We start from the raw sequence: 27,850 nt of genomic DNA on the forward strand, positions 1-27,850 counted from the left end.
CATTCAATCATCGATTTTGTTCATTTTTTTTTTTTTTACTGAGCATATTGTCATGAAAATATCCTTTCTTTTTTCAAAAATTATTCTGAAAATACTTGGAAATCTCTCATAAGCTGGAAATGTTTCCTAAAACTTGAAGGATATACCCAGTTGAATTTCTTTTAAAATTGCTTACTTACCTAATATGTAATAAATTGTAAAATTGCACAAAAATAATTCAATTTGAACAATCAAAATTTTTGAAAGCATCATGAAATCAGGAAAAAATTGTTTGAAATCTTCCTATGAATGTTGGAACCAAAAAAATTATAGAAAAGGTAGATATGGTATACTTGATAAAATTTCCATCAAATGTATGTAGCTATGTAAATTTTTTGTAATTTGACAAAAGTTGCATCGTTTTCGTGAGTTTTTTAAAGCATTTTTTAGAAGATTTTTTATGAATTCTCTCAATACTTCATGGAAAATTTTGAGTAAATTTGTTGAAAAATTGTTGAATACTCTCGTGAATTTGAATTAATTTTGGTGACAAGTCTTATCATCAAATTCTCTAAAACTTTTTCAAAAATTAAAAAGATTTTAGGCATTTAAAAAAAATGTTATCATTTTAAGTAAATCTTGAATGATTTTTCCTATTTTGTAAGACTTTTCTGAATTTTTACCCGTTGAATGATTTTTATCTGCGTTTTTGAATGCACAAATTTCACCGAACCTGGCAATTTTTAAATTTTAAATTAACATAATTTTGTGATGATTTTAATGTTTTTTTTTTCTGCGTGTGTTTTTAAAAATAAAACCCAATTTTAGGCACTTCAAGATTTTTCTGATTTTTGAATGAGATTGTCCAGCTGTTAAGTACCATTTCACGTTTTTCGATCGTTTTGGAGCCATCGTCAGCATCATTTTTAACTTTTCTGGAATTCTGAAATTTCTTTAGTGGAAGATTGCTTTTTGAACAGCAATTTTTGATTTGAATGTTCGTATTATTCGTCAAGTACAATATTATATACTTTAAGTATCCGCCTGGAAATCGGTTCAGATGTAGATGAACTCGTTGCAGAAATCCTAGAATAAACGACAACCCGATTTTTAGCAGCGCAAATTATTTTCTATCAAGCTATTTGTAGAAATTTAAAAATCCTGCAGAAATCGAAAATCGCACTAGAGGGTTCAGAATGACGCGAAATGATGACATTTATATCTATGGCATTGGTTTTAGATAAAATACGACCATTCTTGCAAAGAAAAATTTTCTTTTTGAAGAAAACATTTTTTGCTCATTTAAATGTGTTTATAGAAAAAAATACATTCGATGTGTCCGCCTGAAATTTGATTCAAATGTGAGTGAATTCAGTTCAAGAATAATAAGGCATACTTAATTCAATTTTCAACTGCCCAAATTAGTTTTCTTCCCTTCTCGGACAGTTGAAAAATCTGGAGAAATCAAAGATTGCGCTGGAGGCTTCAGAATGTCTGGAAATTGTGAAATTCGATTCAGGAAAGCTCATATTGGTCACATGACTCGAAAAATCAATTTGAGCAGCTGAAATTTCGGTTTGGAAGTTTCTGACCATGCTCTTTCTAAAAATCGTGACTCCGTTCAAATCGTAGATGTACCCTGGGTGCCAGGGTCTATCAAAAGGTTCATTTTTTTGAACAGAAAGGGGCAGATGTAGAGACACAAACTGTTAACATCTTTTCGCTTGAAGTTCTCTTGTGAACAATCCGTGAACAAAAATTCAATGAACCTTCAAAAGTACAATATTATAATTATGTACATTTCCCACCCGCGTTAACACAATTTGAAAAAGATCGCACAAAAAAATGATGAAATTCAATCTCACTTCACCCCTCTCACGTTTCTCATCGAGCTCACATAATTATGTAGGTATAAAATTTTTCCGAAATATTTCCTTATTAAAAATAATACCTACATTTTCGAAATATTCGGAGGCGGAAAAAACATAACAGCTGTTGCGACGGTTTAATCTTCAATTTACGTCATTCGCGAGCGGTAAACACGGAGCTTGTAAAAATTCCATGGAAAAGCAAAATACCGAGAAAAAAATGTAATCCGATGAGTATCGCGAATTTGCTCACTTTCATTTAAATGCCTATCTTTCGAATACGAATTTTACTCTCAGTACCTACAACATGAGCGAAAATCGATCTAGCCCCGGTAACCTGGAAGTTGAATCGATACCCAAGGTAGAAGAAATCGTCAACCAGCCGAGTCCACAAAATCGACGCTGTTCTGAGAAAATATTACCGGAAAAATTGGTCGAAGATTATCAAGGTCAAAGTCATATAGCTTTTTCCAATATCAACGAGCCCGATGCGTATACTGTAGTAAAAAATGCCAAAGATGATCAACGAAAACCCAAACCGAAGAGGGTTGATGCGGCCAAATCGGGTGGAATTAAATCAAACACGTCTTACTCGTTGCGTTACGACTTTTTGCGTAAAAAAGCTGCCATTCCTTCGTCGATGCAACAGCATATCGATAAATTTAATAAACCTCCGTTCAGAAATAACTGGAAACATGGTTCATGTTACGACGAAGTGGCCGATGTGTTAAAAAAGAATAAAATCATAACGAGGAAACCGAAAATTAAACCAGTTGCTCCCGAAGGTACAGAAGATCAGTGATAAATCAAAGTATACTTTTTACAACTTTCGTTACATGACTTGTCTAAAAATTTATTATTAAAAAATTACAACCGAATGATCATAATTTTTGTATCAGATTATCTATACCATTGATTCAGAAAAAAATCACATCATTACAGGAATCTAGTTAAACCTACAACAATCAAAACGACACAATTATTGACCACCTCATTCTCTTGTTAAAATATTCGCAACAAGAATGATGTAATTCATCCTAAAAAAAAAAAAAGGAAACCTTTCGAGTAATATTTCACAAGATAAACTTCATGTTCATTAAGAAAACGACTGCGAAAAAAACGACCAAATACATTTCACCGGGTACTTTTTTAAAAAGAAATCAAACATCTTGACATAAGGAAACCAGACCCAAAAATTCTCATTTGTTGTTTCCCCTGTGTATGAATAAAACGCTCATTATATTTTCGACGTTTCCAATTGAGATGACCGACTTTATACATCTGAAAAAATCTGTTACAAAAAAAAAAAAGTTGTCATTTTACAAACAACTATATACCCCGAGACAGCTACGCGAATCTAGCGAATAAAAAATGAGAAAAATTTTCAAAAAATACCACTAAAACGTAGGCGGCAACCGGAAGAAAAACGTCAAGATGAAATTAATCGAAGAATTCGTATCATCGCAATGACATTGATTAAAAATACGCTAAAAGTATGCTTCTTTTTCCCGTCCAACTACGCTTGCTCTTCCGAGTTGAAGTCTCGAAAAAGCAAAGAAAAAAAACAACTTCAAAAAAGAACAACACGCAGCTTCAAAGAAATTAATGACTTCCAAAAACAAGATTTTCATTAACGTAAAAACTTACAACATATAACGCTCATCAAGCAACGATAATTGGACTATTTTTGAAAGGGTATCCTTATACCAGCTTAGCTATGTCCAACATTGTTTACACACCATATTTCGCAGATGTGTAAATAAAATTGGGTTATTTTTATAGCGAAAAAATGCACCACCCGTGTTTTTATTCGATGTATCAAGAAGATATATAATTTTCTAATACTTACACACCGAGGGGAATGGCGAATTTGATAAATCAGACTACAAACATTCGGGTTTACTGGGTTGCCAACTAGTGTAATTTAAGGAGAAAAATTATACGATTTGAAATGACAAATTTTCTACGCAATACAAGCTAAAATCTCAATTATTATTTGAAAAATTCATGCCAATTTTTTTACATTGTTTTTTAGGATTCTTAATTAATCAAACATAGGCCATAGAAAAAAATTACTAACAAACATTTTTCAATTCAAAATTTCGTTGAAAAAGTAGCGAAAAATTACAACAAAAAAAATTACATATCTAGGTAAAACTTCAAGAAGAATGCTACAAAAACTTTAGAGTTTTGTCTGAAGTTTCAACTCGATTTTTCTATTTTTGCATAAAAAATCAACGATTACCACACTTTTTGTGATCTTTTTTCAGCCAAATTCTCTAATACTGACCTTCGTCGTCGTCGTTTCCTTATAAGCGGTAGGCCTATTGGCCTGTCTGCTGCGGTGTGGAACCTGTTGAGGATGAGCCTGAGGTATCCGTGAGTTTCCTCCTTGGTCTCCCTCTGCTTCTCTTCCCCGTTGGTGTATATTGGAGGACCTGTTTTGGTGATCTTGTTTCCTCCATCCTTTTGACATGATTTCTCCAATCTTTCCTATACTGTTTTCTCTTTCATTTGCGTGCGTTTTTATTTTAACCAGGGGTTCACCTCCGCCTGGGATCCCATTGTTCCATCCGTTTCTTCTTGTTTGTGTTTTTTGAGTAAGGTAGATTTTCGTCTGACTTGGTTACCAGCCATGCCAGATATATCACGGTGATAGGGCTGCTATCTAGGCCTCCGCGCTTGCCTGGTCCTCTTTTAGTCGCCTTTTACGACAGGCAGAGGGTACCATAAGGATATTCTTAACCCGTCCCTACACGGGGAAATACTGACCTTGAAGTCAAGAAACACGCATATTGTACACTTGAAGAGTTTCATGAGTGATTCTAGGCTTTCAAAGGAATTTATCTGCTTGACAGTTCAACCTTTTCGCTAAAAATTTTATTTTCCTCATGAGAGCCACATTTTTTAAGGAAAACGAATGAATCGCCATTTTTGAGAATTTTTCCCTTGAAACGTAAAAAATTGCTCTAAAATGACTCAGTCAATACCCAATAAAGGAGACTTATCCAGAAAGTGCGTTTGAATCGGTGTCAAAGTAAATCTTAAAAACACTCAAAAATAATTCCTGTTAGAATAAATGTAGGTCTGAATTTCATTTTTGAATTATACATATCTTACTTGAAAATTGACAAAATTGCATTTGGCCCACAAAATACTCAACACCACGCTCTAAACCATCTGATAAGCAACAAGTTTTTCATTTTTTTTTTCAATAATAACTTAATAAAAATATAAACAGTTCAAATCTGTTTGTTAAAAATTTCGTATGACCCTGAAAATCCAAAAAATATCGTTGAAGCAAACATAACACAAATTCCTACCAATCATTTTGGCTAGTTTAAAGTGAACGGTGATCCAAATTTTGTTCTCCTACCTCTTAATTACCTACATCAAAGAAACTTTTAAGATGAGGTGTTGAATTTCGCATTCTCCTGCCAAATTGGACAAAACTCCCCCAAAAATTTAGTTTTGATGTAGAACCATTTCCAAAATTCATTTGATTTTGCCAAAACGTTTCTCAGAAATTTAATAATTTTCAATCAAAGGAGATGAGCTTCATACATTCGGTGGCCAATATTATTTAGAGGAATTTCATTGAAAGGGGGGATAGAAAGATTATGACCAGACTTCAAAAATTTTCTAAAAAAATATTCACAGACTTCAAATTTTATTTTATTTTTCAACTTTGAGGGACCCATGTATGAGAACTAATCTTTTTTGGGTGTCTGAGAGAGGTTTTTTTCTTGAAAGAGCGACTCTTTTGAAAGATTCTAACCAAAGATGAAAATGTTTCAAACAATTTTTACAGGCTGCAGCAATCTTTTATTCAATTTTTGGATGTTAGGGGCAGAGAAAGGTTTTTTCTTGAAGTGGCAGTAATTTACATGGAAGAATTCTGACTCCGAAATGAAGAATTTTCAAAAACTTTTTACCGACTTTAATTTTATTCCTTAAAAAAAAAATCCAACTGTCGGGGAGGGTCACCTAATACGAGAGGACCTTTTCATTGAAAAGGGAATTCTTGAGAAGAATTCTGGGATGTTTCTTTGCACGACTTCTTTTCAAGTTGAAAGGCTAAAATTTTCAGAAATTGTTTTAAGAAATGAAAAACCAACATCTTCAGGTATGTCGAGAGCAGAAAAATCGAAAACAACCACCCTGCAAGGACCATGGCAACCAATGATTTATGCTGCAATTATTGTCTTGTGACCCATTTGAGAGGCTTGAGAACTGAAAATTATAATTTCCATGTATTTTGAAGTAAGTACGTGTCTCAGAATTTCAATGATGAAAAAGTCACGTTTCAATTTTGAAAAATGACATTTGGTACCTGAAAACTCTTCAGTAATACCTACAGTTTTGAACGTTTCTTCAGTTTTTTTTTTTTTTTTTTGTCATGGTCCAAAAGTTTTTCCCAATTGGAATAACTTACCAAAAAAACAAAAAAACACTTAGATGTGCATCATTTCAACCTTACAAAATTGTAAAAGAAGAATTTCCTTCAAAACAAAACAAAAATTGAAAAAGGTAGGCACCTCCCAACTGGTAAAAACGTCAAAACAAACGAATGACGTCAATATTGTGCAATATAGAGCAATATCATTAAGATGGGGAACCATGGTGCGGTGGTAAAAGTAGACGAATGAGAAAAGTAAAAATTATTTCTCTTTTGCTTGCAAATTGAAGGATGTAATTAGTTGTAAAGTTTCTTCATTATGGAATCTTGCCAGTGGTTAACCATTGCCGGGTTGGAAAGATGTGCAAGGCAAATGGTACGCTAGCAAAAAAGCTTGGTCAATGTAGATTTTTGGAATAATAAATGCGAATAATATTTACATATTTTTGTAGTAGTAATTTCGGAAGAACAGCGATTAACATAATTTCTACGCCGCTTTAAAGCTACGACGAAGAAAACCCATATATGCTTGTACTCTGCTCCGGAGACGACCTTTAGTTAAAAGAATAATATGCCTTTCGAAGTCATCATTTTATCGTTAACTTAGACTATGCCTTCGTCGATGTATTCGTCGTCGCTACCGTAGCGAATTTTTTGCCTTTTGGTAATTTTACGCCACCGGTAGGTTGCTGGAAATTTCTTAGGCTTCACGACTCACATATAATGAAATAACTATCAAATAAACGAATCCGTAGGACAAATTTATTGATGATTTGGAGAAATTTCGTAGCGAAAACACTCACCTGTTATTTTTGAGTGGTTGGTTTCTTGGTCTTTTTTGTTTTACGTGTTTTGGTCGATTTACTTGCGAGTTTAGCAGATGGACTTAATCCTTTGATGGGAGACTGGGCCTTTGGAACTAATTTCTTAAGTTTTTGTAATCGTTCTATAATATCGTCGAAGCAAGCTTGAGGATGAGGGATGGCTTTTCTAAACGGCGGTTTCTTGAATTTATTCAAATGCTCTTGCAAATGCGACGGTATCGAGCCTTGTTTACGATTATATTCGAACCGTAACTTGGAGCTTTTATTCTCTTTGATGGTACCTTTGAATGGAACCGGTTTGGCTCCGGTACGTTGAATTTTTCGCACTTTTATGGGCCCCGAATCAACGAGAGTTAGTACCGATGGTTTGAATTCGAACGTACGCATTTGTGCTTTGAACGGTTCGACTGGAGGCTTTTCGGTGGTGGTAAGTTCGTCGGCAGAAAACTGGCGCGATTTACGTCTATCGACAGGTGGTTTGTAACCAGGTCTGCAGATTTGTACCGGACATTGTTTAGGTGGCTCTTTAGTCGGTTCGGATTTACCGGTCGGGTTCTTAGGCGGTTTTTGACGTTTGGTTTTCTGCTGATGGTTTCGATACGTCTTGAGTAAAGGTGATCGTTCGTAGCTGCATTGGGCCAAGAAATGATTAGGATGCGAGCCGAAGTTCTGATCGACGTAATCGGATATGGTTTTATGGAGCGTTTTCGCCGATGCACCTAAAATGTCCAGTTCGTCTTTCTCGCTGAGCATGCTCAAGCTGGTCGTGGCCAATTTTAGGTTATCCATCGATGTCAAGTTGTCTAATTGTAGCTTATCAGGCGTCGATATAATCGAATTGCCGTCGAGGTTTATTCGTTCCGCTAAATTATTGAAGGCCGCCTCATGTTCGGGCGTTTGCTTGGAAGCGTTGTCTTCCATTGATGCAAGTTGTTCAGCATATGGCAAATCGCTACTTTCAACCTAACGCTGGATTTCTTTTTACTACGCAACTGGCGAAATGATCTCGACAACGGAGTCGAACCCGTTACATCGTCTAGGCTTTATTTTTCTATGGAAACTTTGTGTATTCGTCAACCAAACTGATTTTGAAAAAAAAAATTATCTCAAGGGTAAATTCGATCGAAGAAGTAAATAATTTATAGATTTCAATTCAAACGTCTTCGTTTACATTACACCTACGCTGAATAGTGTACTCAGAACCTTAAATATCCTCGAGACTATACAACTCTGTCGTCAGTATAATCAACGCCATTGCAAACCACCGAAACGTGGTCGATGTAAGTCTATATGGTAAAGTTTGGACGTAGGTAGTTGCAAAGTCGAGAGCTTTGATCCTTATAATACCAAGCAAGGTACGTATAACGGTACAGTTTGCAGCAATGATTCTTTGAACGACTCGAGGCAGAAAAACATTTCATTTACTAGTGAAATAAATGTAAGTCAGAATCAGGTCTTCGTTAATACAGGATTAATTTTGTTACTTAAACTTACTATACATACCTTACCTGCGCTACTCTATATACTAGCGTGCTAGCCTGCGAGAAAAGTAAGAATTATTGTCAAGAGTAGGTTTATTATAATCCGCTTCTCCCCGTCAGCATTTCGCCAATTTTATATAAAACTAGGTTTATTTAATTCGATACAGAAACACGCCTAATGAAACCGTTTGGCGTAAGTACCATGTGCTTTGTGATGATATTTCAAGTAAAAGACGTTAAGTTTAACCTTGAAGCGTTTCACAGTGCTTAGACGGCTCGTGTTTTTCAGCGAAATATACTCTAAGAAAGTTAGAAGTCAAGTTGGACTAATTACGTGTTACTTAACTTTTTAATTATTGCGTCAGAATTATCATAGTTGAGCCCTTGGAACGCGTGTGGTATTTTTTCTCTTTTCGAGATGATATTGGGAAATGAGATTCAATCGTGAGGGATAAGGGTTCTTCAAGGATACCGAAGTATTGCTTTCAAAATGTTGAAATGGATACCTATCTAATTACTCAGGTATGTGGGGTATTATTGGCTGGAATGCACTTCGCTCAGTAATACATCATACCCAATCTACTTTAATGTAAGCTAGATTGCCGATTCAAAACTTGTAGGGAAAGTAATTGGCTATTTACATGTAGGTCTAGTAATGTCGACTTTAGAATTTTTGTAAAATTGATGAATGCGAAATTTGAAGTGCTTTTGAATTTTTAAAATGCTGTGACGCCTTCAGTTTTGTGTTTAGGGATTCCATGAACACTCAACAAAAAAGTTCATGACTTCTGTACGTATTATACCAGGCAAAAAATTAATAAATTCTATCGAAACACTCGATAATGAAAATGAATATTTAATTAGGTAATTTCTAAAATTGTAAAAAATTATTCTAATCGTCTACTTATCTACAAAAAATTAAACAATAAATACTCGTAATTTACCCAAATTCAACTTCATATAATATTTACACGAGTAATTCTATATGGGTGGATACTTATTATTTAATATCAAACATATTTTTTTAAATTGTAGCTACTTTCATTTACATAGGTAGTATGACATTTCTAAGTGAAAATTTTTGAGTGCATTAAACTAATGTTGAAAGACAATTTTTTCGAATAATAAACGACTAATTTCTAAAAATTGGAGAATCATAATTATTTTTCATAACTTAGTTTAATTTAATGAATTTTGGTATTATTTCTTGATTTACATACTTCGTCGATGCAAGGAAACTGCAGACTAAAATTAATAATTCAACTTACATGATCGGAAAAAATGAATTCTTCACAAAAACTGAAGTAATACAAAGTTGCCTACACTTTCCGCCGTAAATATGTGCTTAAAATTATATTTACCTACCTACTGTACATACATACACATACAACATGCGCGGAAAAGAATATGAAAATGTACTTCAACGACATTCCTCCTCGCGACATTCCCTTGTTCCTCTTCCTCCCATCTCCTCTACCATCTTTTATTAGGTATTTTCTCTCTCCGCCGTTTCCTCCTTCTTCTTAAAAAAAAAGTTTGCTTTACAAGGTCAATTAGCCTTGATTTCTGGTAAATTTGATTTTTTTATTAATTTAAAAAAAAAACAACCCAAAAAATCAAAAGTATAAAATCTTAAACTCATCCTTTAAAAGAATTGTCTATTTTTTGTTTGATTTCTAATGGAATATTTTTAACAAAAAATGCATGAGGTCATGAAAAAAGTTGTAGGTACATTATTTAGGAGGTGTTTTTTTCTCTTTCAAGATCTTGATAGTCTCATCAAGATAATATTTTATTATACATATAAGTATTTTTTTGAAGATAATCTCTCTGAAAGTTGAGTCTAAGTGAAGACAGTTCAGAAATTTATCGTGTTTAATTTGGTGGTAAGATTGGTGAGGAGTAAGTACATGACAAGAGAACCGTGGACCATATTTTTTTACCTACCGATATCTACTCATTAAAATATAGACTTTCCATGCCTGTAATCTAACTTAACTTGGTAACCTGTTATGCTCCTTATTATCAGGTCAACTCTTACTTCGATATCTTCCATTTTAACATCGGTGGTCATTTTGAAATTTCGTATTATAGTTGAAAGTAACGCCTTCATCGCCACCATCCCATACTTCTGACCTGCAAAATGATTGTTTTATAAGATCAATCTCAGAAAGAAATGATCGAGTGCCTATACCGACATATTTAGGCTATTATGACTTCTAAAAAGTTTCTGTTTATTACCTAAGCATCCCCTGGGTCCTGCACTGAATGGTACAAAACTGCCGGTATGTCGATTTGCAACTTTATCAGGATCAAAATTGCTTGGATCCCAAACTTCTGGATTTGGGTAAACGTCACGATTATGGTGAACTCCAATGATGTTAAGTACTATATTGCATCCAGCTGGGATGATTTTTCCATCTAAAAACATTTGTCATAAATTAATAATATTCAACAGTAGTAACAAATTAATTTAAAAAAAAAAAAAAAACGAAAATAGCTCAACTTTTTTGATTCTGGAATCCGGTAATTCGAATTTGAGAAATCGTATTTTAAATTTTGGGGCAAAAGTGATTCAAAATTGGGGTAAGTACAATAGATACCCTACCTAATGAAGTTCTAAGTAATCTAATCATTTTAAAAATTCAAAGCAAGTGACTCAAAAATTTGCAAAATTTGATTTTTGGGGCGTATCTCCTCTATGGAGCAAAAATGTACAATTTTTGGATTTCAGGTCAACATGTGATTTTATAAAAAATACTTTAAAAAGATTCTTTCATCTTTATTTTTAGCATTTCCCCTCAACCCTGAAGTATAAAATCTGTCCTTTACTGCAGTTGCAGAAAAGAAAATAGTGAAAAATTTTGCTTCCTGAGCCAGTTAAAAAGACTGAATGAGAATTGAATGAGCTCTATTATTTTGCTTATAACTTCATATAGGTAGCCTACGAGTACCTTTAAGATTATTTCTAGACATTCTTCGACGACTTACTAGAGATGGGTATGTCTTCTTGCGCATGACGAAATATACATGGCACAATTGGAAATCTTCGAAGGGTTTCTTTGATACATTGTTCCAGGTATGGTAATTTTGAGAGATCTTCCAGATCCGGTAAACGATTTCCATCGCCAAATACCGAATAGACTTCTTCGTAAATTCGTTCCTTACATAACAATAATGTGTCTTATTAATTATTTATTTCAATAGCATAATGATACCACATGATCATTACGATCAAAACTCTTCTTTTCAATTTGGAAGTTAAAATTGAGGGAAAAGCAAAAAAATAAATCTTCAGTTGCAAAATTTAATATTTTTTAAAAAATTTTCCTCACCAATAAATAAAGTATTTATCTATACGAATAGAAATCTGAAAGTTACTTTATAACCTATTTTCGATATCATTATAGGCACAGTTTTCGAAAATTTGTTATCCACTGTTCAAGTTCGTAGGGACTATGAATGAAATGGTTAAGCCGAGTTTTTTTTTAAACACAATATGGAAAGAAGTCTATCTTGTGAATTTGGGACTTACTTGAACGTCTGGTCTTATGGCCAACATAAGCAAACAGAAGCTACTTGTCAGAGCATTAGTTTCACTGCCCTAAAACAATAAAAAATGGTTTTGCTTAACACAAATGAAAATCTCAAATTTTTATGACACATAATCATTAGGATATTTACAGCAAACATGACGGAAAGTGTTTCGTCTACGATCTCTTGATCTGTGAAGCCGGTATTTTCATGTAAATTTAATAAGATATCGATGAAATTTTGCATTGTTCTTTCTGAAACAGGAAATTAAAGAGCTATAACGTTAAATCGGTGCTCATTACCAATACGTATAGGCTATTTAAAACTAAGTACGTATTATTATATGTATTGTATAAAATGTTGAGTACCCAAAAATCTTTGCCAATTTTGAATTTTCAACTCTAAAAAGTACATTCGTAAGTAGGTAACTTAAAAGGTTTCCTCTTCAAATTTTCCAAAAAATGTACTGACCAAAATGCAGATCAAGTCATTTTTGTACCAAGTGTAATCAAGTCTACATAAAAGCTCATTACTTACCTTCCCCTGTGCAAACATAACCTTCTGTTTTCATTCGTTGAAATAATTTTCGTCGCTCTTTTACCATCTAAAAATAACAAGTGTCAAAAAATATTTGTGATCATGCAATAAATAGGCATATCTACTGCGGGAGAACTTATAAATACTCGTACTTTAATATCTAAATGTGAAATAGAAATTTACTTTGAAAGGTAACGTTCTCAATGAATTGAATATGTCTCCATGTCCCAATATGTATCGATAAATGGTAAAAATGAATGATGGCATCAACCAAGGTTTATAGAATCGTTTACTAACGAGTTCGGATGACCTGAAACACAGCGTAGTTAATTCAGAATTTTTCACTTTTACCTGCATAGTTTGCTGCATAGGTACCTAGGTATAAGAATGCAGAAAAAAATTTGAAATGTTTATTGTATAATATTTACTTGACGAGAGCGTTTCCAAAGTTTAAAATTTCTGTAGAATCTTGAGTGCCTTCATAACCCAGGATACCTCCTGAATAAAGATAAAACAAATACGTTGATTTTTTTAAAAATTCATCTCGAATGTGAGCGAGCGTATAGAATTAGGTATACAGTGGCTGATTTTATGATTCAAATAAAAAAAGTAATTTTTGTCGTAATTCATGCCAATACCTACTTATTTGTATTTAAAATCTTAAATTTGAATGAAAATGCCCTTGCGAAATGATGTACAATTCCACAATTTTCTTCACTAACACCTCCTACCTCCCTCCCTCCCTCCCTCCCTCCATGTGAAATGAATAGGAAATATAGCCTCGTTGTACATACATCCTAGCGGAATATAGCGGAATAAGTACGTAAGTAAAAGTATGTCATTCATAAAAACCACGTGCTCGTGATGTTCAAGCTCAGTATGAATGAAAAAAATCTTGTTTAAACCACGTGGTATTTATGACCAGTTCTACAACGATGAGAGGTACCGTATCATAAAGTCATAGGTAGGTATTACCTAACGATGTTTTAGAAGATTTGCATTTAGGTACACTGCATTGTAATTCCAAATAAGTTTATACTATGTTGTCAATAAGATCTTCGTACTTACTACAAATTGTCATTATAGAAGTTATCGAGATATATGGCCATAAATCGAAGTGTTTTCCAGTACCAACTTCTTTTTTCAATTGATTAACCAGATTGACATTTTGTTCATTGAATATTTTCAAAAAACTGTGAAGTAGGGTGATCGAACTGAATACTGGACCGATAATACGACGATCTCTTTTCCACTTTTCCACTATTGAAATGAAAACAATGAAATAAGGAGTTGAATCAATAAAAAATACTAATTGACTTGGATGAAAAATTCTTAGACAGAATTCAGAAATTTACCTTCAGCTACGAATAATCCGTCACCTAACATTTCTACTGTGAGTCTGTAAGAGCTGTCTTTTGCCAAAACCTTGAATGCTACTGTCTATAAGAACAATAATATGATAGGTATGAATAATTTTTTCGCTTACACATAAACATCGTTAAATGTAAACATTTCTCGAATTACTTGGAAATCTTCTGGAGTGTGAACGAAGACGTACGGTCTGTTAAGTAGCCATATTTTAAAGGTGCTTTTGTAGATAGTTATAATTCTGAGTACATTCTTCAAAACCTCTGAAAAAAAATTAATTTGTAGAAATATTATTACCTACATATATGTAAATACTTATACCTATTATTTTTTCAAACACGGAAGTTGGAAGGAAGAACATTGGAAAATTTCGAGTTGTTTTCAAAAAGCTGTTGAAGAATTGTGAACACGTTTTAAAAATTATTTTTGACCCGAAATGATTACGTATTTTTAGACAATTTTCCACATACAAAACTGAATTAAAGCTCAGAATTACAAGTTTTTACATTTTTAAAAATAATTTTCAACTGTTGAAGTGTTGAAAATAAATTGCCGTGTAGGTAAAGTATAACAGTTCAAAGGACCAGGTAATTGAGGTTCAATTTCGTGTGATTTGATTAATCTGCGGGATTCTTCACAGTTATCAGGGGATTGACCTTACCTACATAAGTACATAATATGCATCTAACGTGCCTGTTTTACGTCATCTCAGCGATGTTTTTCTACTCAACGCACGCCTACCTACTATTTCAAGGACACAGATTATATATTTTAATACACAGATTTTCTCGACTGGCCAAGTTAGTTCGCCGATAAAACTTTTTCATCATGTTAACGGTAATAAATCAATGTTAAATGACGCCAGTAGTATGGAAAAACCCTTTACGACATTTGGAACATTTATACATGTGACGATAGGGCCGGAATAATCCGAACAGAGTAGAATGATCTTAACCTTCCAGGCGATATATCTATTAGGAACGAGTAGAAGGAGTAAAGTGCGTAACAACCGCAGGTGGTAAACGAGTGATAAACACTGACGATAGAAATAATGTATTTTTATGTATTTTTAATATTACTTAACAATCTGTTTTGATGATGTTTTTAATAAGTAGGTACAGGAACGCATCACCCATATTAAAATTTTTTATATTCATTCTTTACCTAGTAGATAATATAAAAGTTGGAGTTTTTTTTAAGAGTTGAAAAATTCCATTTTTGAAAACGAAAAATCTTTTACTCTCGCCGATACGTATTTTTTAAATAAAATTTTCTATGATTTTTTTTTGTTTTGAAATGTGCCCCTACCTATAAATCGATCAAAGGATCACGGAGATGATAAATCCAAGTTTACGATGCTGAATTTTATTTTCGCGAAACATCCACCGACGCATTTGAGAGGTCTCTGGAGCTTCCACGAGCCAAGTTCAGATTTTAAAAAATCAAACAAATGGAATTCGACCCTAAAAATAGTGATTTGAGTATCTTTGAATATTTTTTCGATTACTTTTTCTGTCTAGTTCAAAAGTTTTTCTGTAGATTGAGATAAGTACCTCTCTTCTAAAGTTAAATAGGTAGGTAGGTACTAAAAGTTGAGAAAATAATGAATTCAAGTCAAAAACGTGAAAATTCTGAATGTTTGTAGTTTTCATTTCTCATACCATTTTAGTAAATAGACATTTGAGTTTTTAAAAACTAAAAAGCTCAGACAAAACACGTGTTGAAAGAAGCTCATAAAAAAATACACGGGCACAAATCTAATAGATACCTACTCACCGCAAAAATAATTGAACGCTCGAATGAACAAATTAAAAATAAAATGAATAAATAAATAAAAACATACCTTTAGGGCAGCTTGAGAATTCGAAAACATTTCCAAGAAGAGGGAGTCCTTTAGGTCCATCGAACTCATCAAGCATCTTCTCCAAGTGCCGGCGTTTGATTTTATAATTGATGTAATAATAAACTAAACTCAATACCACTGCTACATATAACATTGTGGAAATTTGTTTATCGTAAAAAGACGACATTAAAATATTACTGTATAACCGACTGTCACCAAAAACTTTATCCATTTTGATACCAAAATGAAAAATTTCTTCTCGTCTAACCAGCTGCGTAAGAATAACCCTGAACGCGAATTACAGCGTGATCTTATAGTAGACACAAATTTTATTTTTCCGCACGTTCTGGTTCAGCAATGGTTTTTTCGAAACTGAACAGGTTTACGACATGTCTAGACTACAGCATCAGCAAAAGTTTAGGTAGAAAACTGGAATATCCATTAGTTAATAGTTATAAAAATACGGAACTCCCAGTTGTGTTGAACTGTCCATATCTACTGGTCTAAAGTTCCCTGATGATACCTAAGTATTTTATTTCAAGCAGGTACGGCATACTCGTATATGTGTGTACAAAAATTTTATTGTGGGTGGTTTTAAAAAATTAAATGTTTTTCATTTAAAAAAATAGTTCCCCAATACTTTTTATATGTTTTTGAGGGGGGGGGGGGTGGCGAACAAAAATTTTTTTACAAGGTTTCGTATTTTATTGGTTTATTTATTGGTTAAATCATGAAAAAAGGTGAGAAGATTTTTATCAAATTTCACAAAGATTTTAATTTTGAATTGAAAGTCCCAAAAATGGGTCATTTTATAAAAGTTTTGGGGTTTATCTATCTCTTAGACATGGTCTAATTTTTTTCAAAGCAAGTAGAGTTACTTGAACTTGATTTTTTGAAAACGCCTCTTTTTTGAAGGTCCTTATCTCCCTTCCTAAAAATTTTCTGGATGACTTATAGGTAGACAATGTAAGAAGAGTTCATGAACTTTAGACCAAATCTTCTGATTTTTTTCCCGACCACCCTACTCGAATTTTCAATCCAACATATCCAGGATTTTAGTCATTTTGTCCATTGTTGGGTATACGACAAACTCTTAGGTAGGTTACCCTTATAAGCTTAATACTTACTGCTAGTTTCACACTTGGTGTTGATAGGCATAGGCATCTGTTTTTCATAATTCATCTCGTAATATTTCAACCTATACATGGACATACGCAAGTTTTCTTTGTCGAGGGTTTTACCCAACTAGGTAGAAGGAACCTATATAATTTCCCTATCGCATTGCATGGGTTTACCCGAGCTTGTAAATATATAGTTTATTTTTATCTGATTGTACTATACCTACATTTATTTCCTCTCCAGATAATTTTTTCTCTCTTCGCTCGTTGCAGTATAATTACGTTCTTCGTCAGATCATCGCGTTTTGCGTCAAGTGCGAGATTTAAGTAGGTATCTAATGTTTGAAGCAAGAGAAATGACGTAAACTGAAGGTTTCCTTAGCTGCACAATCACACTTTTCAAGATTTAGAAAAAAAATGAGACCATAAAATACTCACATTTTTTCTACTCGTGTCGAAAGTAGAACTCAGAATGTTATATATGTAGTAGGTAGTTGAAATACTACAATCGAAATGGATGATTTTCTCAGTTGTAGCTGCTCTCATCGCATAGGTATTTTGAAATTTTTAGTTTTTTTTGTTGTTTTTTAAAATTGGAGTCCAAACAGTGCATTTTTAAAAACTAATATCGAAAAATCCTCTTCAAAATACTATAGTAGTTGAAGTTTGACGATAATGTAAAGTTTCCAAATTGTAGCTATCCAACCACACGTTTTGAAATTTTGAGCTTTAAAAAAAGAGTAGGTATAGATAAGACCTGCAAAAATACGATTTTTTCATTAATGTTTGAGTTTGGCTCACTTCTGGGCCTCCGTAAAATGTCATTTCAAACCCAGCACGGTACCAAAGTTTGGCTTAAAAAATGTATATTTATAGTTTGGGACTAGAAATAATATTTTTAGGAGAAATTATTACTTCTCATTTTATTTATTTTTTACCAATTTATGCAAGTTTTTAGGCCAATTTGAAAAAGATGAATTTTTTGTAGGGCTCTCGATTTTTCGATTGGAGATTACTTACACAGTCCTTGAATTTGTTGAAGTGTAATTTCTTTTTTGAGCATCCCTGTAAGTCTCTCACGATTCACTGAAAAATGAGCGAAATCGTCGTGGAGCAAATGATCGAGTTTTTCTGAATAATTTTTTCATGGATCAACATCGTTATTGCCATTTTATTTGTTTATATTTTAATGATCGTTTTCACGAGTAATTTAAAATTTGGAGCTACATAATTTCAGGGGGGGGGGGCGATGCAGATATTTTATTCATCTCTTTCAAGTTGTTGCTTGAAATTGTATCAACATTTTTTCCGCAATGCAAAAAAATGGAATAAAAATTGTAAAGCGAGAAATCCAATACTTTTTTTCAAGAATTTTTACACAGGTCAACATCATTTTTAATTCATTTTATTTATTTTTCCCTCGCTTTAATGATTGTTTTTGGCGCATAGTTTACAGCCAATTTCAGGTGGGAAAATAGGGGTATACTTTTCCCATCACTTACAAATTTTTACGCACCTAAAAACAATTTTTTGCGACCAAATTTTTTCTGTTATGAGTATAAAAATTGTTTTTATAAGCTAATCAAGCGCTTTACAAAAAACCAAGTGGAAAAAAAATCAAGGGTGAGAAATTCATTACTTTTTTCAAGAATTGAAAGTTGAATGTTTTGAATGTCAGGAAACCTGTTATCTAAGAATTGATAATGATCAGCGATGATTGGTGTAATTAGTCATTACTGTTTCGATGGTATCTCTCATAAATATCACCTTAAGGGGGAGATTTATTCGACTCCTGACTAGCTCAGATGGGAGTTCTCTTGAGTGACCACTAAAGATTCTAAGTCATCAAAGTACAGAAATGATCAACATTTAAATACCATTTATGTACAAAGGTTTATTCGGTCAAGACATTCACTACATCTACATTATTTATAACATAATATTGTAATATGTTATCTATTTATTAAATGCGTTCAATCTAGACAGATAGGATGGTGCTTAAGGCACTTCTCCTGGCAAATCATGGCAATTATACATGGAATTGAGACCTTACTAGCCTAGTACTCGACTAAAACTATGTATGCGAAATAGGTTCATAATGACGTGAGTGAGGAATCCATGCTCCATCCCTCACGTCTATTGACATCATCTATTAATTACAATAAAGTTATAATTAATATAGTGGCTGAGAGACCACCAAGTAAGCTTACACTTACCGAAAACTGCTCACTGTCACACCACCTCTTTTCCTTAGCCTACCCCAATAATAGTGGCTGTCGGTGGCTGCTTTACGAAGAGACACATGTATCACACGCTTCATTCAAGATGCCTAGGAATATCTTGATATGACCGCAAAGGTTATAATCGTCGGATCATTACCTCAGAGGATTAATTAATAATTACCAACGATTACGATAAAATCAAAATATTATCTTAAACACACGCGAGGTGGGTTAGCCTGAAATAATGTACTCTAGGCATAGGCCTGTTATTACATACAAATTACTCCTAAACCACATACTTCGACGAGGATCTTGCCACGGCCGATCGCAAAAACCAAGTGATGATACCTTTCAATCGACAGAAGCTCGTGCCTCCTTCACGATTGAAAGGTATTGTTCACACCCTATGTTCTAATATTTTCCCACGTTACTGGAACCCTCTTTACTAAATAGCTATATAAATCACATCGCGTAAAGGGTTACCCTAAGATCTATCACCTAGCAGGTGGAGGCAGATTGCACCATAACAAACCTTCCAATCATGAATCGCTCTTGATATTTTCTGATCAAAATATAAAATAGCTTATAAAAGTAGGTACCAGAAATTAATCGGGGAGGGGGTAATAACAATTTGTTGTGTAAATGAGATTTTGGGGTTGATCTCGAAAAAATAGATCGGAGAATTTTGACTAAATGTGTCAAGTAGACCATCATTTTGAGTTGAAAGACACTCGAAAACAATTTGTGCTCCAGAGGTGCTCTTAAATGAGAGATATGAGTTCTCAGAGAGAGGCATTTCAGAAAAAATCCTCCTTATCCATATTGGCATAAAAATCTTACTGAGCACTTGAAAATTTTCAAATTGCTTTTTTAGCGTAAATGTCGTGTTTTCAAAGTATTTTCTTCTCAAATATTTTGTATCAATTTATGTCAGAACATCTGAAGGCAATTTATGTCAGAACATCTAAAGGAGACGTTTTTGATACTGGCACCCCTGTATTCCAAAATATTTTTAATATTTATAACAAAAGATTTAAAAAATGAGAAAAATGACCAATTTAAAACATTATTCTGCGGAAAGCTTTGAGTGATTGAATTTTTTGGGTGAATTTGCGTGATAAATCCTATCACAATCACTTGTTAAATTTCAAAAATGATTTTCTATGTCGACCATCAATTTGGTCCAGGGCTCATTTATACTTATGAGTATTTTGATTTTGAATTGCCCTGCTGTCTTTGAGGAGTGTTTATTCTCGACCAAAAATGTCCCATACTATTTAAACCTAGGTTAAATGAAAGCACGCCAGTTTTCTCATTGTTTTTCTCACATCATTCCTCTGCCAAACGTCTGAAAAAAATTTTACCTTATAGTATACACCTAACTGAGTAGGTTAATTTACAGAAACATTCAAAATAAATATCAGCCAGTTTACGTAAATTGACTTCCCAGTTCCCACTTTTATGATTGAGTTGAAGTAAATTTTTCCTCCGTTTTCGAAACATGTTCGCCAACAGAGAGAAACTTTCGAGTAGGATCTTTGGAAATAGCATACTGTGGAGCGATGAGGTGTCGGTACATACGAAGCTGGCTCTAAACGAGCGCGTTCAACTGAGCTAAACACACGGATAATGTTACTTTATAATTATTCCAACTCCGAGCTATACCAGTAGCACGGTACAACGTTGACTTAATGGTCTAAAATTCAAACGTTATAAACAATTTACACAGAAGTGGTAAAATGGTAGCTAGCCCAAGTACATAGGCCTGTGTATTTGGTGTACTACAAAGTTGGCAAAGTTTTGAAATGTTATTTGGGTAACAGTTTCGTTTTATTAAGAAGAGAGCCGAAGACTGCGGAAAGAACGTTATACCATACCATAAGAGAAAAACAGAGAGAGAGAGAGAGAAACTGTACCAGAAAATGGATTATACGATTGCGACTTTGATATACTTACTTATGGTACTCTCACTCGCGTACAGTATTTTCGCGTGGAAAGTACCTACCAAAAACCTACAACTCGAAGAGATTTTCAGTTTTGAGTTGGAGTAGGAGGAGGAGGCAGGGTGAACGTGAAACACACCGCGTTGCAAAAATGCCTACGACCGAGGAAACCTTTTAAAAAGTATCGAAAAATAAGCTCGATAACGGGAATATTTTTAGAATCGGGATACCAAAGAGGGGGAATTAAGCCCAAAAAGTGCTTAACTTTGAAAAATGTCTAATTTACTAGGTACCAGCATGAACGAAAACGAGAGAGAAAGGAAGACTTATACGCCCTGATATTCATTTCACGGCGATCGCGTGTACATTGAGGAGGGATGGGATGGGCAGAGGGTGAAAAAAATACTTACCATAAGCGAAAACTTAAGTATTCCAAACATCACACGAACGAATGCATTACGGAGACGTTTTTATTTCGTCGTCTTGCTGGTAAATTTGTTTTACGATTATAGCGGAACAGGCAGAGCTATGATAGTATGGACTGTATTCGCGAGCTGGAAGATGCCGAGATGACAGCTGAGATGAGGACGAGTATACACGCGAATAATAATGTATTCAAATAAGCTACGCAAATATTTCAAAGAATAAAAAATTTCCCTCACAAGCGTGACGTGGCGACGCTTAAGTTGAGATGGTGTAAGCGATAAAACTTGCAAGACTGCGATGAATTAGTAAAATATGTGTGAAGAATTTTCATCGTTAGTATGGACAATATATCTTGGCTAATAAAAGTTGACAAATAATAAGTATACGGATAAAAATATACACTGACTCCGATAAAAAAAAAAAAAAAAAAAAACATTAGAAAGCTTTTCTTTCTGTTTATGTATATTGAAGAATTTTGCATATCCGAGTATACAGAGTTGGACAGCAGCAATGCGAAAAAGAAAACTTTTTACTCGCTGTATTCGCTTTCCTGGTTGGTATTAGATGAGAACGTTTTCCGTATATACTTAAACGTTTGCTGCCATAGCTGTACTTAAGTGGACACTTGGAACATATTTAAACGAAACAAACGGATGGTTTGAAAGCGTGAAAATGATTTTCTTTATCTTTACCCTGCCTTCATCGCTACTTACTTACTATTTATCCATCTGGCCTGGCTGTTTTCTCGTACAACTAAGTTTCTGTTCATCGCGCTGTTCGTCGAGTAACTCTATGGTTCGATACGCGATGATGTTTAACCCCTTTTCGTATATACTATACGTATATAAAATGTAAAGAAGCGAATGTTTCGAAATCGACGCGCCGTCGAGCAATGCCAACACCGAAAAGTCTATCTAAAGAGTCTTTATACAAGTGTTTAATGGCAGATCGTTGATAATCTTATTTGCTAAACTCTCAGATAAAAGCTAAATCGCTTCTAAAATTGTTAAGTTTTTCCTTTTAGGCTTTTATTCTCGTTTAGATACAAGAATAATAAAGCGCACTAGAGCTGTAAACTTCCTTTAGCATAATGCGAAGATAATGTAGTCTTTTGCACGAATATAATTTTTTCGCAGACGATGCCGCCGCCAGGGCTCGCGTACGCGTGTTTCCATGAATTTCTCAAATATATACCAACATACCTACTTACGTGAAAAAATAGTACGAAGAATAAAAAGGCGGAAAGAAAAACATAGCTCGGACAAATTATTATATAGTTAGCGAGTATACCTACTGTGTACGAAATACGAGATTTTAAATTACAAAATGTATAAGGGGGAGAAACCGCGTTTTGGAATTGAAATTCGAAAATTACCCTCGAAAATTCGCTGAATATTATTTTTTTAGAATCCCTTAAACAAATAGGTAATGTATTTTGTGTTGTTGAGAACGTAGATGTACGTGAGAGAAATTAAAATATTTTGCGGCCTATTGCCTTGTATATGGAATTGTACTTTGGGTGTTTTTATTTTTTCCTCTTCGTTATAACTGTTTTGTGTGTGCATTTATTAAATCTAAGTATTATTTGATAAAAGAACAGATTTTTCGTTGAACTGAACAAACTTTATTACGCAGATAAAAAAGTATAAAAGTAATTAATATTTTGATGTTTTTTTTCTTGTGTTGCAGGTATGTTAGTCGTTTATTGCTGTCGTGACGTAAACATAGTGTTTCAGTGGATGATGAAATTTCCACTAGATGATTGTTGTCTTCAAGGTAGAAATTTGTTTACCTATGTACTTATGCTAGAGTTTCTAACATTTTCACAAATAATGGAAGGTAAACCGTACATTTACGAATCGTTACCTATCCTTCGATATACTGGATCCTGAACAATCTAACTGCTTTGATCGCGAGAGTGGGTGATTATGCAACTCAAGTTGCATGTATTATTATCATTTCATAGTGGTTGCATATCAATACATAGCAGGGGCACTAGATTTTGGAACTTTAAATTTTTCAATTTTATTTGAGAAATAATTGAAATGATTGCTGAGTAAGATGAAATAAAAAACAACAACAGCTCAACGATTAAAAGCCTTACAACGTATACTCGAAGGCTGATATAAAAAATATGATGATAATTACGTAATATTTTTCGATGGTTTTTTTAAAGAAAGTAGGGGAAATTTTTTGTTTTAAAGACCCTAGGTATGCACCTGTCCGTTTTTAAATAAATTTGTTTTTGTTGAGTAAGGTGTTATAGTCAACATTCTGCGAGATGCCACCAACCCCTCTCCACATTTTTGTCAATTTTTCATTTTAAGAATTTTTCTCAATAACATTAGAGAAAGCATGTTTTATGAAAAATGTTTTGGCCTTGCTATACTTAATTGAAATACAGCCGCTATCACATTATGTGACGACTTTGATTGCGCACTACTAGCGCACTTATCGTCTTGAAGGCTCTCAAAAAAAATTAATTCACACTTCATAATATGGTGAGAAACACTTCATAAAAATGAAGAATACAGGGAATTAAAATTTATTGCAATTACTTCGCTTCATTTTTCCTCGTAGGACTCTTGGTTTCCTCGTGACACTGATTCGTCAAAATTATGAATAATTGTTGGATTTTCACCGACATTTTTCGAAAAACAAATTTTTGCATAAATCTTACAGTGAGAAATATTCGTAAAATGACGGATTGCACTTTTAAAAAAGTTTTTCACGTACCTTAAATCTCAAAAAAACTTTTAAAAGTTGTTGTTGTTTTCAGTTGTTCAAATTTACTCGTATGTTCACAGAGATGTATCTAGATAATTATGCAAACTTGATAAATAACAAAGAAATGCTGAATCAATTTAGTCCCAGTACTTGAGTTTACCTGGACAATTTTTAGTGATTTTTGGGTCAAATTGGATGATGTTTCATCCTCCTCTGCCCCCTTGATTTTGGTTTATCATCGACCCAAAGAAAAAAGATCGGATCTCATCAAACTAAGAAATTGACTGTATCGGAACCGATCTGATTCAATATTTGCTCATCAGAACAGATGAAATGATTGTTATCTGAGTGGTTATCTGAAGTCAGAATGGATAAATCACATATTCCCCAAGAAAAGAGATCTGATCCAAATACTTTTAAGCTTTGTTTGATCAGATCGGATTAGATCAGATCAGGATCTTACCCTGAAATTTGTAAAGTCAATTCGATCCGATCATATCAGGAGATTAACTGTATTATGAATGCTTATCAAAAAGTCTGAAGACATAATTAAGTATGTAATTATCTTCCCAAGTATAGTGAGCATGATCTGATCAGATCTAATTAAATTTGACCAAGCCTGTCCACATCTGTATCATAAGATCAGATCACATCTCATCTCGATCTGGGCTGATCAGATTTGTATGACTAGACCTGTTTAAACTTGATTGATCACATTGGATCTGATCAAATCAGAAGATAGACTGTGTCAGAACACTTATCAGAAGTCTGTACAAATAAAAACATACTTATCTGCTCCAGGAAAAGCGATCAGATCTGATTAAATTTGATTAAATCTGACTGGTGACCGGACCTATTCAAACTTGTTCGATCAGAGCCTACTTTATCCTGGCGATCTTTGAATCCAATTTGATCTGATCGCATCAGGAAATTTACTGTACGTCTGAATGCTTATCAGAAGTCTGAACACCTAAGTTATAAGTACTTATCTGCTCCAGGAAAAGTAAAGGGATCTGATCTGATTTGATTAAATCTTACCAGACCTGTTCAAACTTCTTTGATCAGATCCGACTTTATCCTGGTTAGTGGTCATCTCTAGATTTAATTTCATCTGATCAGATCAAGAAACTGACGGCATCTGAGCGTAAGAACGAAGTGTGAATAAGAGAAAATCATGTCAACCGCAGGAAAAGTGATCGGATCTGATCAGATAGGGAATTCGTCATCCCAATATGGGAAATCTAGTGAATATTTTCTGTACTACTTGAGTCGTATTTCATAAAATTTCATCATTATTGTAGGTATGTATTAATTTTCTGTTTTTTCAGCAAATTTTTGCTATTTGGGTTATTTTTTTAAATTAATTTTTGGTAAATAATTTTTTTTTTGTTTTTTTTAGCACAAAATCTAAAATTGAAAACTTTTTAAATCTCAATTTCATTTTTTTGGTTTAATTTTATTCATTTATGAATGTATATAGCGTTCTTAAAAGCAGCTAGTTGATTGAAATTTCGATCCATCGAAAAACCCTCGTTAAAAATAAGCAACCGAAAATTTTCCACGCTAAAATACATAAATAGGTATCTGTATCATTTATGCGACGTTTCATTCACACAATCTCTATTTACTCGTATCAATTCATCGAATACGTCATTCTAAATTACGTATTGTAAATCACGTGCGGGCGCTCCTATGACAAAGAACACCACACCGGGAATACTAAACAACGAACAATGATCTTTTTAAAACACAAGACAGTTAAAATTCTCGTTTTCAATACAACTTTGATTTTCTTGCGCGGCCTACATTTCGCCCGAGCTTTTTCTTTCATTAATTTCGAAACTTTTCTCATTAAATTATTTAAAAAATTCTCCAGAACAAAGGATACGCTTTCCAAAGCAGGTATTTTAATTATTCATGTTAATCGACTACTTTGTCTCGAATTAACTTTTTTCATCCTAGATAATGAGCTTTTCTTATAATTTCATAACAAATTGTTTATTTACGTTGACTCGACGAGATGCTATACAAGTTTTTTTCTTTGTTTTCATCGTCGAGGGTTGAATTGCCTGCAAATGCAGTATAGTACCTAACTACATTCCTTTTTTTTTTTTTTTTCAAAGTGAATGGTATTTATATTGATGATACATTTCTCCATTAAGTGCACTTTCTTGTCTCAAAGAAATGATTTTTTGTGCTTTCTTCAAGAGATTTCAATTTTGTAATATGACTAGGGTTTGGGTTGGGCTTAATCGATCTATGAGATTGAAATTAACTTCGATGAATTCAGTGACTGTCTCGAATACTCGTAGGTACATACATCATTCAAGATGTGTTGATTTTTCAGTTCTGTGCTTTGGTTTCGGTCGTAGCTAGAGCCATCCAGAATGTGCTCAAAATGTACCTTCTTTCTTATTAGAAATCTGTACTTTTCAGTCCCTGTTCACTTTTTCCCGATCTCAAAAGTAGTTCATGGTTCATTTTGAAACGATTCTCCAATTTTATTTATCGCTACGGTGTGGTTTCATGTTCATATAGCAAAGATATTAAAATTGAAATTCATAACATCCTCAAGCATTTTAGAATACAATCACACAACCACACTCGTATACCTATACTCAAACCTAACGAGTAGATACAGGTGAAAATTTTCTATATGAAAATTTAATTAATAAAAGCCCTCATTACTTTAATGTGTTCAAAGTTCCCAACATTTACAAACCCGCATAAAACTTTAAAGCCCAATTATTGCGTAAAGCGCCGAGTAGGTATTTGTACGTTTGAAACTTCGATAGAAATCTTGTTCTCGCGCCACCTCCGCGTTTTTCTTTGATATAACTGAAGCTTTGTTTTGCACCAGCCTATTAAAAAGATAATGTGTTATCGAGCAAACAATCTGGTCCCGAAATGAGAATGTGACGTCAGCGTAAAATCATTGGAAAGAAATGATTTGATAGAAATTTGAATCAAATACCAATGAGACAGTTTGTAGAACAAGTATGCCAACTTACATATATTATAATAAGAAAGTACATATAAGTAATTATAATCTACATACTATCGGAAATGCATTAGAAATTCTATATACCAATACGTCGAGATTATGAAGTTGACGATGGAGAAGTTTGTTGATAATTTCTTCGGATAGAAATGCATTCTCGAGTGTGGTTAATTATCACAATATAGTGTATGCGCGCGATGATGGTGTTAATAAGTGAAAAGTTTTCAAATACGTTCGCATAAAAGGAGCTAACTATAATAATCGTGACTAAATGTTTATAAAATCTGACACTTTCTTTGCGGGATGCGGCGCCTGACTTGGTGGTAGACTATATAGGAGTAAATGCAAAGGCAAAGACTCGCTGTACACATATTGGTAAGGAGAATGTGTATTATAAGCTGTAAGTGAGCGTGTATTTTATACCGTATATAGCAACAATGTTGAATTATAGTTCAACATCCCTTTCAGCCCAGACACTAACTTCCGCTCTAATTAATTTAACTTCGAATTACTATACTCAACTGCACACTATCACGTTTCGTGCAATAACTTCAGCATCTTTCAACTCGCTGCTAACAAA

The 27,850-nt window shown here is 33.6% G+C and overlaps 2 protein-coding genes across 3 annotated transcripts in view; one reads left to right on the plus strand and one right to left on the minus strand.

Moving 5' to 3' along the window:
• The window catches only part of dpr12 (defective proboscis extension response 12), a 433,627-nt gene that overhangs the window by 269,090 nt on the left and 136,687 nt on the right, over positions 1-27,850 (plus strand). The gene's annotated exons all lie outside the window — the stretch shown is intronic.
• LOC135836598 (cytochrome P450 4C1-like) lies at positions 9,392-16,308 on the minus strand. The gene is made up of 12 exons (XM_065351523.1): positions 15,834-16,308; positions 14,147-14,253; positions 13,978-14,062; positions 13,691-13,882; positions 13,051-13,120; positions 12,806-12,932; positions 12,623-12,689; positions 12,236-12,339; positions 12,087-12,155; positions 11,543-11,714; positions 10,793-10,972; positions 9,392-10,687 (listed from the first exon to the last, which is right to left on the minus strand). The coding sequence occupies exons 1-12, from the start codon at positions 16,063-16,065 to the stop codon at positions 10,512-10,514; spliced, it is 1,581 nt and encodes a 526-aa protein (XP_065207595.1). The 5' UTR covers positions 16,066-16,308; the 3' UTR covers positions 9,392-10,511.

The sequence above is a fragment of the Planococcus citri genome, chromosome 2 (genome assembly GCF_950023065.1).
Source record: "Planococcus citri chromosome 2, ihPlaCitr1.1, whole genome shotgun sequence".
Lineage (NCBI taxonomy): Eukaryota > Metazoa > Arthropoda > Insecta > Hemiptera > Pseudococcidae > Planococcus > Planococcus citri.